This window comes from Heptranchias perlo, chromosome 3 (genome assembly GCF_035084215.1).
Source record: "Heptranchias perlo isolate sHepPer1 chromosome 3, sHepPer1.hap1, whole genome shotgun sequence".
NCBI lineage: Eukaryota > Metazoa > Chordata > Chondrichthyes > Hexanchiformes > Hexanchidae > Heptranchias > Heptranchias perlo.
In genome coordinates, this window is record NC_090327.1 from 99,208,994 (window position 1) to 99,227,172 (window position 18,179).

Below are 18,179 nucleotides of genomic sequence, written 5' to 3' on the forward strand. Positions count from 1 at the left end.
CTAACAAGTCTATTATGTGGTACTTGATCAAATGCCTTTTGAAAGTCCATATACACAACATCAACCGCACTGCCCTCATCAACCCTCTCCGTTACTTCATCAAAGAACTCAATCAAGTTCGTCAAACGTGATTTGTCTTTAACGAATCTGTGCTGGTTGTCATTTATTATAAGTTTTTGTTATACTCTGGATTCTAGTCAGATTTAATTTGACTATGATATTGACACAACATTTCAATTGTGATCTCTACATCCCAATGAACCATTCTCCTAGCTGGGCCTTCCTGGAATACTAATTCACTAGGTTTCTCTCTGCCAGCCTAAATCTAGTTAGTCACTCAGAATATATGGGAGAATATAAGTAGCTTTACTTTGCTCCCAATCGGCTTGACAAGCTATACTGCATTACATTACAATGACAGAGAGGTCATCTTCATCCCAGCTGTTGTGCATTCCTCAATAGTATTCCTTATGAATTAAATACAATATGGGGAAATCACCTGTACTGGATAGAGCACAGAAAGTCGTAGACAAAATATCCCAAAAAGCTGAGATAACTGGGAAAACATAGCTTTGTGGCAGGGCAGAATTAAACTCAGGACTGGGCCCCACTGAGCTGTTGGGCTACAGTTATTCTTGAGTAGTTCTCACAATTACCCTAACCCTCTTGGTGATGTGGACATTGTAAAAGACTACTAATTTATTGTTTTAAAAAAAAAGAAATATGCCACTAATAACCTAGAAATATGGTTAGAGTGCAGCTCAGGAGTTCTGCTTTATAGATATGTATAGCTGAGAATTTGACTCTTTCTGATGGGTCAAATTACTAGCCATGCTCTTCTGATGGGACAGATGGTTTTTGTGGCAATTATGCAGCTAGGCATCGGTCTTTGAGGGAAGGCAGATTTTAAGACGAGTTAATATTTCATTCATTCATTCTCAGGTTATGGGTGTCGCTGGTAAGTCTGGCATTTATTGCCCATCCCTAGTTGCACTTCAAAAGGTGATGGTGAGCCGCCACCTTGAACGGCTGCAGTCCATGTGGTGAAGGTACTCCCACAATCCTGTTAGGTAGGGAGTTCCTGGATTTTGGCCTAGCGATGATAAAGGAACTGCGATTATATTTCCAAGTTGGGATGGTGTGTGTCTTGGAGGGGAACTTGGAGGTGATGGTGTACCCATGCACTTGCTGCCCTTGTCCTCCTGGTGGTGGAGGTAGCAGATTTGGGAGCTACCGCCAAAGAAACCTTGGCTACTGTCCTGTAGATAGTGCACTTTAGCCACAGTGCGCCGGTGGTGGAGGGAGTAGATGTTTAAGCTGGTGGGTGGGGGGGGCCAATCAAGCGGACTGCTTTCTTCTGGATGGTGTCAAGCTCCTTGAGTGCTGTTGGAGTTGCACTCATCCAGGCAAGTGGAGAGTGTTCCATCACACTCCTGACTTGTGACTTGTAGATGGTGGAAAGGCTTGGGGAGTCGGGAGGTGATCCACTTACCACACAATACCCAGCCTCTGACCTGGCGTAGTAGTCAAGGCATTTATATGGCTGGTCCAGTTGAGTGTCTGGTCAGTGGTGACCCCCAGGATTTTAGTGGGGCATTTGACAAATATGATGCCATTGAATGTCATGGGGAGGTGGTTATGCTTCTCCTTATTGAAGATGGTCATTGCCTGTCACTTGTGCGGCATGAATGTTACCTGCCACTTATCAGCCCAACCCAGCTGCATGCGGGCACGGACTGCTTCATTATCTGAAAAATTGTGAATGGAATTGAACGCTGCAAACATTAGCGAACAGCCCCACTTCATGATGGAGGGAAGGTCATTGATGAGCTGAAGAAAGTTGGACCTAGGATGCCCTGAGAACCTCCTGCAGCGATGTCCTGGGGAGGAGGAGATTGGCTTCCAACAACCACAACCATCCTCCTTTGTGCTAGGTATAACTTCAGCCACTGGAGAGTTTTCCTCCTGATCCCCATTGATTTCAGGTTTATTAGGGTTCCTTGGTGCCACATTCGGTCTAATGCTGCCTTGATATCAAGGACAGTCATTCTTGCCTCACATCTGGAATTCAGCACTTGTCCATGTTTGGGCTAAGGCTGTAATGAGGTCTGGAGCTGTGTGGGCCTGTTTGAACCCAAATTGAGGTATGGTGAGCAGATTATTGGCCAATAAGTGCTGCTTGATAGCACAGTTGACGACTCCTTCCTCACTTTGCTGATTGAGAGTAGGGTGATTGGGTGGGTTGGATTTGTCCTGCTTTTCTGGTAATTTTCTACAATTCCTGACTATACTATTGACAGTGACTTCAGCTCGGGAGCAAAGTAATCACCGTAATTCAAAATAGTTAGACAATTTTCAATAAAACTGAAATCAGTGGGGATCAGGAGGAAAACTCTCCAGTGGCTGGAGTCATATCTGGCACAAAGCAAGATGGTTGTGTTTTTTGGAGGCCCAATCATCTCTTCCCCAGGGTATCACTGCAAGAGTTCCTCAGGGCAGTGCTCTAGACAAAACTTTCTTCAGCTGCTTCATCAATGACCTTCCCTCTATCATAAGGTCAGAAGTGGGGCTGTTTAACTGATGTTTGCAGTGTTCAACTCCATTCACAATTCCTCAGATAATGAAGCAGTCCATGCCCGCATGCAGCTGGGTTGGGCTGATAAGTGGCAGGTAACATTCGGGTGGGAGCAGGAGTCCAGAAACAAAGTGCTACCCTGCACCCCAGCTGTAGTCAGTGTCAGTCCCTGTCTCGGTATTGTCAGAGTTGCCAGTGAGGGATCACATCCAACATTTCTAAGACAAGTGGAACCTCATTTTGTCTGACTGGGTGAAGGATACTTTCCGGGGATGTTCTTGAGATTCATTGGAGTGTTTTCATGAGAGAGCTGTATGCCTACCAGGGAGTTTTTGACCCCAGGAGTGCAGAAGTTTCAGCTTTTACAGGGCATAGAAATGTGATGCTACCATTGATCAATTTGGCACACCAGCAGGTTAGAAGCCAGCAATAGACTTTAAAGAGATCTATTTTAACATTAAAAAGTACTAAGAGTTTTTAAGATTTAAGTCTGAGTAAGTAAACTATCAACAGAAACGTCCAACTCCAACCTGTTCCAATCCAGTCACTACGTATCCTCAATTGGTTTCTTCTCCAATGCCACCACTCTCACTCCTGATGTACCCCAGGGCTTCCTCCCTGGCCTGTTCCTGTCCATCCTGCTACGCCTCAATGTCAGCTTCCACGCATACACTGATGATGCCCAATGCTGCCATCCATCACTACCACTGACTCCAAGGCTGTTGCTAATCTATCTGACTCCCTGGCCACCAGCATTGGTGGATAGCTTGAAACTTCCTACAGCTCAATGTTATCAATACTGAAACCTTCTGTTCAGCTGTCGCCAGTAACGACGTGCTGCTGACTTTATCGACCTGCCTGCCTGCTCCGAGTATTTGTAAATACTCATGATGCATCATCAACGGGACATCTTGTCTCAGATGGAGGTCCAGGTGTGGCATAGTGCTGCTTGGTGCCTCCATTTTAACAGCATGGCTCTCGAGAATTTGTCTAAGTATGCAATGTTTCCTCACTTCAGTTGTGCACCAGAAAAGCTTCTAGTGCTAAGCCGAAGCTATTTGTCATTGGTGCCAACATAATGATTGAAATTCCTTGTTTTGAGATACTCCAGCTGTGCTGATCTATCTGCATTATTTACTGAATCAAGGTTTGTTATTGAGAAGCTATTACAGCTTATAACCTGCCAATGATAGAAAATTCAGTTGGTGAGTGACTGTTGGTACACTGGTTTTAAAAATAAAAAGGTGACTGAAAAATTGAAGCATTTGAGCAATAAACTGTGGTTACCTGGGATTTGAATCTCCTTTGCACAGCATATGGTAAACACATTTGAAATAGTTGGGATCTTAAATGACTTGTACTTAAGACTTATTTTGGCTTCCAGGGCAAATGAGTTCTGTGCTGTGATAGTAAACCTTCCAATTTGGTTTGGCATGTAGATTAAGCCCAAAGTTTATACCTAAAATTGCCTGAGTTTCATCTACCTCAAGGGAATTAAGGTGCAGAAATGTTATTTATCATTGCATGCTTCTTTAAAGATACTATCATTGTTCCAATGTTCATGGAGCCATCGCAGTCTACCTAGATAGAACCTAGAACATATGCCAATCTAGGCAGCTATTTGTTTTGAGTGCATGAAATGTGGTAAACCTAAAATGGCCATAGATTAATCTACACAGGAAAATGGCCTGGAAATGCTAGGACAAATTTCAGTTATTCTGCTTGGGTTATGTCCATGTCTTGAGAGAATATGCAGGGCAACTTAATTAAACCATGAATATGCAGGGAGACTTCAGTAAGCCATTAAGATGCATTTACAAAGATTTACTGCCACAATGTGAAAGCTCATACAAATGTATAATAAATGACGGACACAAATAGACCTACTGGTTTATCCAGCCTGTCCCACACAGTTGTGATGCCCTAGGCATATCAATATATACGCTTCCCCATCCCACCCAGAGCTGTGCAATCAATCTCCTGGGAGAGGCAAAAACCCAGGCCAATTAGGGGGGAAAAAATCTGGGAAATTCCTCTCCGGCCACCTTCGGCAATCAAAACTAGTCCAGGAGACCATCTTGATCCTGATTAACGTTGTACAAGGTGGTCTCCGCCCCAACCAGAAACAGGTCCAGCTCTCAGTTGAAGGAATTCAGTGAATCCACGAGCTTGCAACCTGTTGCAAAGGTCCACTCTTCTCTGGGAAGAGAAGAACCCCCTGACACGTAACCTAGTTCTGCCTTTATACAACATGTAAGATGAACCCTGGTCGTCCCTAACCTATTCAGTTGAAACAATTGGTCTACACAACAATCTAGTCCTTTCATTATTTTATAAACCTTGATCAAATCAACCCTAAGTCTACACTTCTCTAAAGTATAGAGACCCAGCTCTTGGAACCTATCTGGGTAACTAAGATGATTTACACTGGGAATTAATCTTGTGGCCCTCGTGCACCCTTTCCGAAGCCTCAATATCACCCACCATGTGATGAGACCAGAACCAGACACAGTATTCTAACTGAGACCTAATCAAGATGATGAATGCTTTGGTGCTGGTGCATTCTGAGCTGGCCTCAACATTAAATGAGAGAATATCTCCCCTTTTCTATACGGCATTCGTATTAATCATTTGTATATATTGGAGTTTTAATGTAAGATTACATACTGTAAATTTGATCATCTTTGTTCATTTGTTAGTCATAGAGTTATACAGCACGGATAGAGGCCCTTCGGCCCATCGTGTCCACGCCGTTGTCCAGCCTCCAGATACAAACCTCCCTTCTTGTCAGTTCCTTGTTTCTTTATTTAACCTATCGAAACTTAGAGCTTCCCTTTCATATATATTTAACATCCTGGTCTCCCTGCTCCTGCCTCCTCAAAAGAACTGAAGCCTATTTTCAGAATGAGATCCACATACAGTGTATTAAGTGTTGGGGTGGTTGGTAAGATCACATAACTGTCATGGACTTTGCATGGTGCCAAACTTATGACAGTGTCTCGATGGCCTTTTTACCCTGCTTTGATTATAGGTATTGACTTGTAGACAGAAGATGAACTTTGCTCACAAAATGAGGAACACTATCTATAATAAACTAATATTCTGCTTTATATTTGTTTCATTTAGTGTTAATGCCACAATTAATCTTTATTTCTAATGTTCCTGTATTAGGAGAATGACGGGCATTGAATGTCATGCAGATGATGTTAGTATTAGTGTGCTCATAGAAACATGGAAAATAGGAGCAGGAGTAGGCCATTCAGCCCTTTGAGCCTGCCCCGCCATTCAATATGATCATGGCTGATCCTCTATCTCAATACCATATTCCAGCTCTCTCCCCATACCCCTTGATGCTTTTTGTGTCTAGAAATCTATCTAGCTCCTTTTTAAATGTATTCAGTGACTTGGCCTCCACAGCCTTCAGTGGTAGAGAATTCCACAGGTTCACCATCCTCTGAGTGAAGAAATTTCTCCTTATCTCAGTCCTAAATGTCCTACCCCGTGCCCTGAGACTGTGACCCCTCGTTCTGGAAGCCCCCCCCGCCCCAGCCAGGGGAAACATCCTCCCTGCAACCAGTCTGTCTAGCCCTGCCAGAATTTTATATGTTTCAATGAGATCCCTTCTCATTCTTTGAAACATGAGTGAATACAGGCCGAGTCGACACAATCTCTCCTCATCCCAGGGATCAGTCTGCTGAACCTTCGCTGCACTCCCTCTATGGCAAGTATATCCTTTCTTAGGTAAGGAGACCAAAACGGTGCACAATACTCCAGGTGTGGTCTCACCAAGGCCCTGTATAACTGCAGTAAGACATCCTTGCTCCTGTACTCACATCCTCTTGCAATGAAGGCCAACAAACCATTTGTCTTCCTAACTGCTTGCTGCACCTTGCTTTCAGTGACTGGTGTACAAGGGCACCCAGGTCCCTTTGTACATCAACATTTCCCAATCCATCACCATTTAAATAATACTCTGCCTTTCTGTTTTTCCTTCCAAAGTGGATAACGTCACATTTTTCCACATTATACTGCATCTGCCATGTATTTGCCCACTCAACTTGTCTAAATGGCCTTGAAGCCTCTTTGCATCCTCCTCACAGCTCACAATCCCACCTAGTTTTGTGTATTTGCAAACTTGGAAATATTACATTTGTTTCCCTCATCCAATTCATTGATTATATATTGTGAATAGCTGGGGCCCAAGCACTGATCCCTGCAGTACCCCACTAGTCACTGCCTGCCACCCTGAAAAAGACCCATTTATTCCTAAACTCTGTTTCCTGTCTGTTAACCAGTTTTCAATCCATGCCATTATATTATCACCAATCCCATGTGCTTTATCACTTAAAGTAATTGGTAGTTCCCCAACTGAGATTTCACGTTTTGGAAATTGAATGAGACACACATTTGGCAAGTGATTGATACTGCTTATATCTGTGGGGAAATTGGCCTTTTCACTATTCCAGGACCTTTTGTACAAATTGTGATATTCAGTAGCATATCAAGCAACATCAATTAGATGCAGAAATTTGTTACAGGGTAATGTACAGTGATCAATCACGTGCCCTAAGCATGTCCACTGACAACCAATTACCCCACTCTGCCCCAACGCACACAAGCATACTCTGTCCTTGTTCAGAAAAGATTTATTTGGACTAGTGATATAAAAGACATCAAACCAGGAACATGCATGGTCAGAGATTTATACTGCCACCTTTGGTCCAGAGAGGAATCTGTTGAGATTCAAAATGGAGTCAATTTTACAATGTAAATGGGTTAAAGCTATGTTTGTCTTTGTACTGGCTATCTATAATTTACATAGTGATGACTGATCATAGTGTCTGGTGTCATTGTTTTGGCTAACCAGTAAATATTTGTCTTATACTGATCATTTATTGCCATGCTGCCACATAATTTCTTATGGGTTGAGGGATTTTTTTTCATACAGGTCTAAATTTCATAAATACCATCTCTCTCCTTTGGGGAATTGCCATATATTTTGTATATCAAATTCTTTCAATCAATTTATTAGCTCATTGCAGTAATACTTTTGCAAATGATTATCTCTGGTTGGAAAGATGACTATAGTGTACCTAAAGAAAGTGACAACCAATATTGGTGAGCTCCATTTAAACCTGCCCTGATCGCTATTGCAGTCTGATTCCTTGTTTCAGAGAGTAAGTGTGGTTATGTTTTTTTTTTCCAACAGCTGGATGACGATTCATTGAAACACATTCAGGTCCACTGTCCAGAACTAGTGACACTTAATTTGCAGGCATGTTCAGTAAGTATTTATTGGTTTACTCTAGATTTTAGAGTTAAAATGTACTTTCTCTGATATAAACTCGTTTTAGTTCTGGTGTTCGTATTTGACAGATTTACTGCTCAGATTCTAATTAGGATCATCTCAGTTATGTAAAGTAGAAGATACTGGACACCCAGATATTACATATGTTCATAACTTCCACTATCATTAAATTCTTGGGTATCAAAAACGTATGGATCTCTATCTATTACCCACAATTACCATTGATGTAGAACAGTATCCATTAGTTTGGTGGGAGAGAAAAACAAGGTGACAGAGTTCAGTTGCGTACAGAGTTGTGCGCATTCAAATTTTCCAAAAAGAGCAAAGGAGGTTAGGTGTGGTTTTGGCTTCATCTGCATTACTCACAATTCCCTGGCTGAGAATGAGGTAAACAGTTTGAACGTTTCTGCAGGTACTGCTTCTGATTCCAGTCAGTAGAATGTACAAGAGTGGTCAGGGTGACTTGACTACAGATTTTCCTTTCTTTTGTAATGAAATACATTATTTCAACTGTTTTTCCCCTAATGGCAAGCCAACATTGTGAAGTCTTACAGCTTTGTTTTAATAACTAAATTCCACTTCAGTGTAATTGCAGTTTGATTCTATTAGAATCTCATTTCATATTTATATAGGTAATTAGTAACCTAAAACACTTATGTTCTTCATTTGGCATCCGGACTTACCGTTTGGTTTGCCAGAAAGGGCAGGTTACAAGACTGGGAAAGATAATCACTACGTATCCCCTTGGCTCCCTTACAGTACAACAGGGTATGTCTGATTCACAAGAACACCAGCTTGTTTTTCTCTAATGTTTCCCCCATGTTCTTTTAGTGCTTTTTAATAATTCTTGCTTAACTATTTAACTTAAGCATCAGTTTTATTTGACTACCTCCTCCCTCCCCACTGCTGCCACTGGTCTAATTAACTTTTTTGATATTTTTCATCAGTGTATAAATGATTATTACTTAGAATACTGCCTGAGAACGTATGAACAGGAGTCAGCTATTCAGCCCCTCGAGCCTGTTTCGTCATTCAATCAGATCATGGCTGATCTGAAGCTTAACTCAATCTACCTGACCTGGTTCTGTAACCCTTAATATCCTTGCCTAAAAAGAAATCTGTTAATTTCAGTTTAGAAATTTTCAATTGATCTAGCCTGATCAGCTTTATGGGGGAAAGAGTTCCAGATTTCCACTACCCTTTGTGTGAAGAAGTGCTTTCTGACATCACCCCTGAATGGCTTAACTCAAATTTTAATGTTATGCCCCCTTGTTCTGGACTCTCCCACCAGAGGAAATAGTTTCTCTCTATCTACTCTAACATCTTAAGCACCTCAATTAGATCACCCCTTAATCTTTTATACTCAAGGGAATACAAGCATGGTCTGTGCAATTGGGCCTCATAATTTAACCCTTTTAGCCCCGGTATCATTCTAGTGTTGATTATGAACATATGAAATTGACGGGCATGAGAAAATCAGCTGGTTCATCAAGCCTGCCCCACATCATGATGGCTAAACACTTCTGCCCTCCCCATTCCCCTCCCGCAGCCATGTAATCTCGTAGGAGAGGCAAAAAGCAGAAAACACCCAGGGCCAATAAGGGAAGAAATACATTCTCAAATTTCTTTCCAACCCCCTCAGGCGATTGAAACCAGTCCAGGCGAGCACATGGACCAAGTGTTATCTATAAAGACATTTACCTTCTGAATGATGTGATCTCTGCCCCAGTCAAGAACTGGTCCAGCTCCCTCTTGAAGGCCTTCAGAGAGTCAGCACACCACACCAGCCGGCAATATATTCCAGAGGCTCACTACTTTGGGAAAAGAAGAACTGCCGAACATCCAGTCTATTTCTACTCTTCCGTAGTTTCAACTTGTGTTCCCTAGTCCTCCCCAATCTGTTAAACTGGAATAATCTATCAATAGGGATACTATCCAGCCCTTTAATTATTTTATAGACCTGTATCAGATCACTTCTAAGTCTGTGCTGCTCTAAAGTAAATAGACCAAGGCCCTTGAGCCTATCTGAGTAGTTGAGTTTATTTAAGCTAGGAATCTTACTTGTGGCTCTCCTCTAGACCTTTTCCAAGGCTGCTATATCACCCATCAAGTGGGGGAGACCAAAACTGGGCTCAGTACTCTAGATGCAGTCTGACCAGCGACCTTTATAGTGTCAAAATGGTGTCCTTTGATTTATACTGTGTGGTTCTATTAATACAACCGAATACCCTGTTGGCTTTAGCTACAGTTTCTTTACATTGGTCATGAACCTTTAGTGATCTGTGTACAGTAGAACCAAGATCTGTTTGTCGCTCCATCTCTATCAGTATTGTTCCCTGCAAATGATACATGTATTCTGTGTTGTCCCTACTAACATGTGTGACACTACATTTATCTGAATTAAATGCCACTTGCCAATGTGTGGCCCACTCCCCTAGTACATCTAAAATCTTTTTGGATTTGATTGCACTCCTCTACCCATCTTAACCCTTGCACAGATTTTGGTGTCATCTGCAAACTTACTGACCATACTCCTAACACCGCTCTCCAGGTCATTAATAAAGGCCATGAAGAGTAGCAGGCCTAAGACCGATTCCTGGGGGAAACCACCAGTAACAGGTCTCCAAGCTGATCCACATCCGTTAACTACAACTTTTTGGCTGTGGGATTGGAGCCAATTCCTAATCCAGTTTGTCAAATTTCTACTGATACCACAAGATTCTATCTTGTGCAGTAACCTAGTGTGAGGTACCTTATCAAAGGCTTTCTGAAAGTCCAGGTGGACAATGTCTACCAGATTACCCTCATCCACTACCCTAGTGGCATCCTCAAAAAAAACTCTTATCAAATTTGTTAGGCACGACATTTTTTCGGAAGCTGTGTTGTGAATTTCTAATGACCCCTTTCCTTTCCCAGTGATCATAAAGGGCATCGCTTATGGTCCCTTCTGGCATCTTCTGAATAATGGATGTCAGGCTGATAGACCTGCAGTTCTCCGGCTCTGATTTAAAGGAACTACATAGAAAACAGGAGCAAGAGTAGGCCATTCGGCCCTTCGGGTCTGCTCCGCCATTCAAAATGATCATGGCTGATCGTCTAACTCAGTACCCTGTTCCCGCTTTTTCCCCATATCCCTTGATCCCTTTAGCATTAAGAAATATATCTATCTCCTTGAATACATCTAATGACTTGGCCTCCACTGCCTTCTGTGGTAGAGAATTCCACAGGTTCACCACCCTCTGAGTGAAGAAATTTCTCCTCATCTCAGTCCTAAATGGCATACCCCATATCCTGAGACTGTGACCCCTGGTTCTGGACTCCCCAGCCATCGGGAACATCCTCCCTGCATCTAGTCTGTCTAGTCCTGTTAGAATTTTATGAGCTAGCTTCCAGTCTAAGGGAACTATTCCTGACTCTATTGAATTATTAAAGATATGGGCAAAGGGCTCACAAAGCACCTGGCTCATCTCTTTAATCACCCTTGGATGAATATTATCTGGACCTGGAGCCCTACCAATTTTGAGCTTTCATAACCGTTCCAAAATGACATTACTATCTATTTTAATAATAATGCTATTCAATATTAAGCACCCATCATCCGGAACAGAAGCATCGTCTACAGGAGTATAGACTAATGCAAAATAGTCATTTAGCAACTCTGCCATAATCAGTTTGAATCTGCCCTACGGTTTCCTTTAATGGCCCTGTATGGTCCTTTATCGTCTTCTGATTACTGACATAGCTAAAAAAGCTTTTGCTATTACTGTCATGATTACGCACCAACATCTTTTCCAGAGATCTCTTGGCTAATCTTATGGCTGTTTTTGTCTTCCTTAATTGCATGCGATACTTTTTCCTGTTCTCCAAGTTAAATACCTTAAGAGTGTAGAATGCCTTCAGTTTTGATCAAATTTACCTCTGTACATTCCTCGTCAACCATAATGGCTTTGTTTTACCCTATGCCCTTCTTTTAACCATTGGGACATATATGGCTTTATTCTGTTTGAGTGGTTTTAAATAGAACCCATTTGTCCTCAATGCTTGAATGGGCAACCCTACTAGATAGACAGTCAACTTTTGCCAGATCTTCAGCCATTTTTGTAAAGTTAGCCCTCTTAAAATATGGGACCAGCATTAGATTGGCTAATAAGATTAAATTCAATTATATTACAACCAGGCGTTCCCTCATATGGAGGTTTGATACAGCACTAGGGTCACTGCTAAAAACGAGATCTAGAATTTGTTTATCCCTAGTTGCCTCACCAACATACTGTGTAAGGAAACGATCATTTATGGTGTCTACAGAAGTCTCAGCTACTCTCCCCGCTTCATTAGATGGTTCACCAAAAGGCCATTTAATACCAGGAAAGTTGAAGTCTCCCATAATGCAAATTGGGTCCAGGTAAGAAACCGAAGTAATGTGTGAACAAAGTTCCTTATCAGCTAGGGATGCCTGTCCTGGAGATCCATAACAGGTGCCAATCATAAACTTGGGACCATTTGGCTAATGTGCTAACATCTCATGCCACAGCAAACAGATTATTTCTGTCACCCTCCACCTGACCCATTCTGTCTTTCCTAAAACCGTTATACCTTGCGATATGGCATTCGGCACCATCGTTTAAATCTAGCCATGTCTCAGTAACACCTATAAAATCTGGTTTTCTACTGCTGCGTAAGATTAGAGTAGTAATGATTTTGCCTAAACCTTCTAAACATCGTACAAAATGCAGCAAGGCATTTGCCTGGCTATACGGGTACCTTAAATGCCTTTTGGTGGGTTATGATAGTCAACTTACCTGTGCCAAGAACTGCCATCCTGCGTGAGTAAACTCATCACGAACATTGATAACAGCTCCAGAATCCTAGACCACAGCCTCCTGTACTTATGTACTGCATCAAACCAGCTCGATGAACTCCTCAATTCATGTGCTGTCATGAGCATTGCAACCTCTAAGGACATCTCAAGGACACCAATTGTTCTTCTGTGATAGTTGAACTCAAATAACCAGCTGGGGAGACTGCTCCAGCTCCAGCTCCAGCTCAGGATTTGGAGTACAGATCAATGAAAACAAGAAGGATGAGTCCTATTATTCTTTGCAAGATCCTGTGCATGATCCTTTCATCAGGATGTTTTACACTTTGAATGCAAGCATTGATCAGGACCTGAATGTGGTCACTGTGGAAGTTGTTGCCATGGACAATTGCCACTGCATTAATCTTTTGCAGGTCTTATCTTGACCTCCTCCCTTTGGACCACAGCCAAAGAAGGATGGGCAAATGAGCAGTGGCAGCTTCTAATGTGGACCAAAAGTACAGTGACCATAGAACATCAGTCAAGTATTTTTATGCATCTCCCATTTCTTACTCAGCAGTAGTTTGTCAGGTGCTGTGCCAAGACTGCAGTCGAGAGGGACCTTTTCGATCAACTATCAGCTCAAATCTTCAAACTAGAACTGACTAGTTTTCATTTGATAGCCTGGCTATTGAGGGGGATCCCTTCCTTAAGGCACATCTTTTAGCACTGGAATTGGATACACTAATAGGTTTCAGGAAGATATCCACAAATTGTGCTTATTGATTCTGTCAAATTACCAGGAGCAGAACAGATTTTTGATCAATTTGTACCTAACCTGGTGTTCTAAAGGAGTTAATGATCTGTAATTTTGTTTGCCTTGATAGCAAATCACAGATGAAGGATTAGTAAGTGTTTGCAGAGGCTGCCACAAACTCCAGTTTCTGTGTGTGTCTGGATGCGGAAACATTACTGATGCTTCCATAACCGCGTTGGGACTGAATTGTCCTAGACTAAAGTGAGTATGAGTCATTAGATCTGCAGTTCAACTTTACAGAAGCTACCTAATGCTGATAACACAACTTTTATAGTTATCAACTACTTGCAATAACTGCTACTTGCATTTATGTAGTGCCTTAATGTAACAAAACATCACAGGCATTTCACAGTTGGTTGTCTGATCCAATTCCACAATGGGGTGGGTGATTAGGGCAGATAATCAAGTCCGTATCAAAAGTTATGTTTTAGAGAGGCTTTTGAATATGGGGAGAGATGTAGCAAGGTGAAGGGATTTAAGCACGGTAGAGCGGAAGGAGGCAATGAATGCATAGTAGGCAAGAGATGGATGAGCGAAGGGTGTGGGCAGGGGTGTAGGTTAGAGGAAGTTGCAAAGTTAGGGAGAAGCAAGGTCATGAGTGACTTGAAGATGAGGATTTTGAAGTCACTGGAGAGGTGAGGAACCAACTGATGGTGATGGACTGGATGCAGGATTTGAAACTCAGCTCAAGTTTGTGCAGTGTGCAATAAACCTGGACCACAAATTGTAATTTACCAAAATAATTTAAAATGCTTTTGGCACTATTAAATACTAAAGAGGAAGATTCTATTTGCATATTATGAAATAAAAATCAACAAATCTGCAAAACTAGAGTAATTTACTTTTGTGTATTATTTTGATGTGTTTTTTATTGTATGTTTAAGCAGAAAAGTAATCAGAACTGGGAAGGGATAATTCAGTTTCTGTCCATTTTGATGTCACTCCCTCGGAGAAACATTAACAAGGGATAGAGTATAAACGATGTTGGTCAGACTCCATTTGGTATACTATAATCCAGTTGCTCACCTAATCAGGATTATTGCCCATCAGAGGGTATAGAAATGAACTATAATGATGATCTTGGGTATAGTGAATTGGGATTATGAGGAAAGGATAAGGAAGTTGTTTACTTTGGAAAAGGGTAGAATTTTGAGATAACCTAACTGAAGTTCTCAAGATCATGAAGGGAAATGACAAAGTTGCTTCAGGCGGGTTGAACACTCTAACAGAAAGAACATAAGTTTAAAAAGAAATCAGAAATAACAAGGAAATCAGAATTTTTTTTCTTCCATAAAGAGCAATATAGAATAAGTGACCTGAGAGGCCACTGAAACCAATAGTACAAATGGGTTGTAAAGTAACTATTATAGAAGGAAGTGATTGAGGAATATGGTAACATGATGAGTAGGTGGGATTGAGATTAACCAAGTATGGACAGACTTATTGGACCTAATGGCTTTTTCTTTTTGCTAAATAAAATCATGTGCTTCTTATGTTTAAGATTAGCTGCTTTTAAATGGATAAAATTATTTTAACGGTGACAGGCAAAATTGTGTAGAGTTGATAACATTACCATTTAGAAGGAATTGTCTATGCTTGCATCAGACATATAATTAAAGATATGTAGTTTAAAATCCTAGAAACTTTATGAAGGGACCATTAGCCCATCATTCAGGATTGGGTTGTAATCCAGTCATTAGATGCAAATGAATCATTTTTCCCTCCCTTTTTTAACCCAAATTTCCATCTTTTTCTCCCGCTTCAAGAGAAGTCTTATTGAGATATGGTCCCACAGGTGCCAGCAACGTTCCAATATCTCCTTCGAGTCCGTTAATCATATGTTAAGCTGCTATTCAACAATAGAGTTCTTGCCTGTGTTCAGTCGGTGTTCACACACACACACACACACACACACACACACACACACACACACACACACAACTGTGTCCACCCTTTGGATGTGGGTGATGCTGGCAAGATTGCATTTATTATCCATCTCTAGTTGCCCTGAGAAGGCGGTGCCGTCTCCTTGAACCGCTGCACTCTGTGGTGGTGATGATGCTCCCGTGACTGTATTGAGTGGGGAATTGCAGGATTTTGACCTAGCAACGATGAAGGAATGACTATATGTCCAGTCAGAATGAAATGTGACTTGGAGGGGAACTTGCAGGTGATGGTGTTCCTGTGAAGTTGCTGCTCCTGGCCTTCTCTGTGGTAGAGGTTGCAGGACTGGGAAGTGTTGTTAAAGTATGCTTGGTAAGTTGCTGCAGTGCATTCTGTAGCTAGTACGCTGGGAGTGGAGATTGAGTTCAGTGACGGGGCACTGATCAAGTAGACTGTATTTTCCTGGAAGGTGTCAAACTTCTTGAATGTTGTTGCACTGCATCCATCAGGCGAGTGATGAGTATTTCCTCACACCTGACTTGAGCCTCATAGAAGGTGGAAAGACATGGAGTGGTCAGGAGTTGACTCACTCATTGCAGAGTACCCAGCCTCTGCCCTTTTCTTGTTTCAATGATGTTGATATGGCTCTTCCAATTAAGCTTCTGGTCAATGGTGGCTCCTAGGATGTTGGTGGATTCTGTGATGATGCTGCTGATGAAGGTCCAGGAATGGGTATTTGGGCCTTGTCTCTCTGAAGACTTATCAACTGAGCAGGAACCCCAGGTGATTTTTTTTTTTAATGTTCTCTCTTTTTTTTCTCCCCCCCCCCCCCCCCCAACCTTGAATGGTTGAGACCAGTTGGAGCACTTCTAATGATCGAGCTGAGATCCACCAACTCAACACCGACAGGGTATTAAACCTAAGACCACCCTAGTCTGCATAACTTAGTAGGGCACCTGGAAGTGCATTGAGCCCCTTGGCTGTGGGGGAATCTCTAGATAATTTCTAACCTATTTTGCGCACTCTGTTTTATTCCCACTTACAGTTTACAGAGTAATATTTAGGGCGGTAATTCTTAACCTAAGGAATTTACTAACCTTGGTTTTATAATTGTATGCCTTTAAAGTCGACGTGCTCTGGTGGTGTACACAAAAGACCAGTCACTCATTGTTGGGCATTCTGATTTTTGGGTTTAATTTTTTTCCTGAACTTGGGTTGAAGAAATGAGCTGTGAGCAAATGTATACTTGAGTCAAAAGTAAAGCAGCATTTGTATTCAGAGAACGTTGGGTTTAATTGCGCTCAGTATGACGGCAGGTGATAGTGCCTCCTGCTTGCAAGCACTGCAACCAGCTCCTTCTCCAGAAAGTCGTCCTTGCACTTCCCCCTCAAATTTTGGTTTCGGTACAAGGATGAGGACGTGCAAGTAGAACAGTATAGTTGTACATTAGGAGGAGAAAGAAATAAATTATACTTTGTAAAAGATATTCTGTACTTTTATTGCTCACCTTATGTTGGGTTGATATGGAAACCACTTTATGCTAAGGAAGATGTGTGGTTCATATGCCCCCTAATAATCACTGCAGGCTTGAAGTACATTGACGTAGTGAGTGAAATTGATCTTAATGAATGGCAAATACCTGTATGTCTCCATAATTAATGAGCAGCCAACGAAATTGTGCTCATAGAAATCCCATGTTTCAATTTGTACATTGCTGAAATTTTGTTAACTCGTCGTTAATTATAGAAGAACATGCAGATTAAAGAATAATTTCACTCCTGTAATATGTTAGGACTGAGTTTAGAAATGATTTATGAAGTGGTGGTGTAATTCTTTCAGGATCTTGGAGGTAGCACGATGTTCGCATTTGACAGATGCTGGTTTTACAGTTTTAGCAAGGGTAAGTTTTTTTTGGGATACCCACTCTTGGCAGTCATGGGTTTTACAGATTTTAGTTATTGTGTGTGCATGTGTAAAATACCATTTACTAAAATGGAACTAATGAATTCTTCTCCAATCATGATGTCCTCCACATCACTGGTGGAGTAGGCTTGCATCTGTATCATTTTTACCAGGGATAAATCACAAGGCATGCTTTGAAGTTTTAACATGGCGGTCATGACATCGGGGAGTGTTGTCCATGTGATCTTTGCTGCTACTGTGCGGTATGTTAGCAGAACCAAACCTGAGAGACCCCAGTTTGCTTTTCCCTGCACCAATAAAACATTCATGTCTTTATTCTGCTAAATTATCCTTTCCCCTTCCTGCATTAGTGAAAATGCAGTACCAACTGGTATTTGCCTCTCTTTGTCATTGTTCTGCTGAATTTATCTTTGTTCTACCATGCCTACACAATTTTTTGACACTGATTCTTTTCAAAGAATGATGCACACTGCTGTAGATCTGCTTTAACTTTAAAGCTTGTGTCCACCAGAACTTCACTTATCAGGCTCAATGCTGTCAGCCTCAGAAAGGTTCCATGGTGCAGCAGTTGGACTTAATGGTGCTGATTAGGAAAGATTGTCTCAGCTAGCTTGCTAGTCATTTTCCTGATTGACATTGATGCCTCTGTCAGCATAATACAGCTTGGGTGAACTCTCCACCTCTTGCCCCTGTGCCCCCAAAGGCTCGGAACCCTTCTTAGCAGTCCCCTCTTAGATGTTAAACTTTTAAGTACTAGGAGAGTTCAAAGCCATTTACTGTGGGTTTTGGTCAGTCCCCCACCTCCTACCTCTGCTGAGGGTCTGTGTGGTTATCTAGGGCCCCATGCCAGAGATGGTGCAGGAATCTCTTGGCATTA

At 41.8% G+C, this 18,179-nt stretch overlaps 1 protein-coding gene across 3 annotated transcripts in view; it reads left to right on the forward strand.

Annotated features, from left to right (window-relative positions):
- fbxl2 (F-box and leucine-rich repeat protein 2) overlaps positions 1-18,179 on the forward strand; it is a 180,942-nt gene that overhangs the window by 115,009 nt on the left and 47,754 nt on the right. For all 3 annotated transcript variants that reach the window (XM_067981069.1, XM_067981076.1, XM_067981083.1), the window contains 3 exons: positions 7,785-7,859; positions 13,566-13,696; positions 17,219-17,279. In XM_067981069.1, coding sequence (XP_067837170.1) covers positions 7,785-7,859; positions 13,566-13,696; positions 17,219-17,279 — 267 coding nt within the window. The remainder of the gene's footprint in view (positions 1-7,784; positions 7,860-13,565; positions 13,697-17,218; positions 17,280-18,179) is intronic.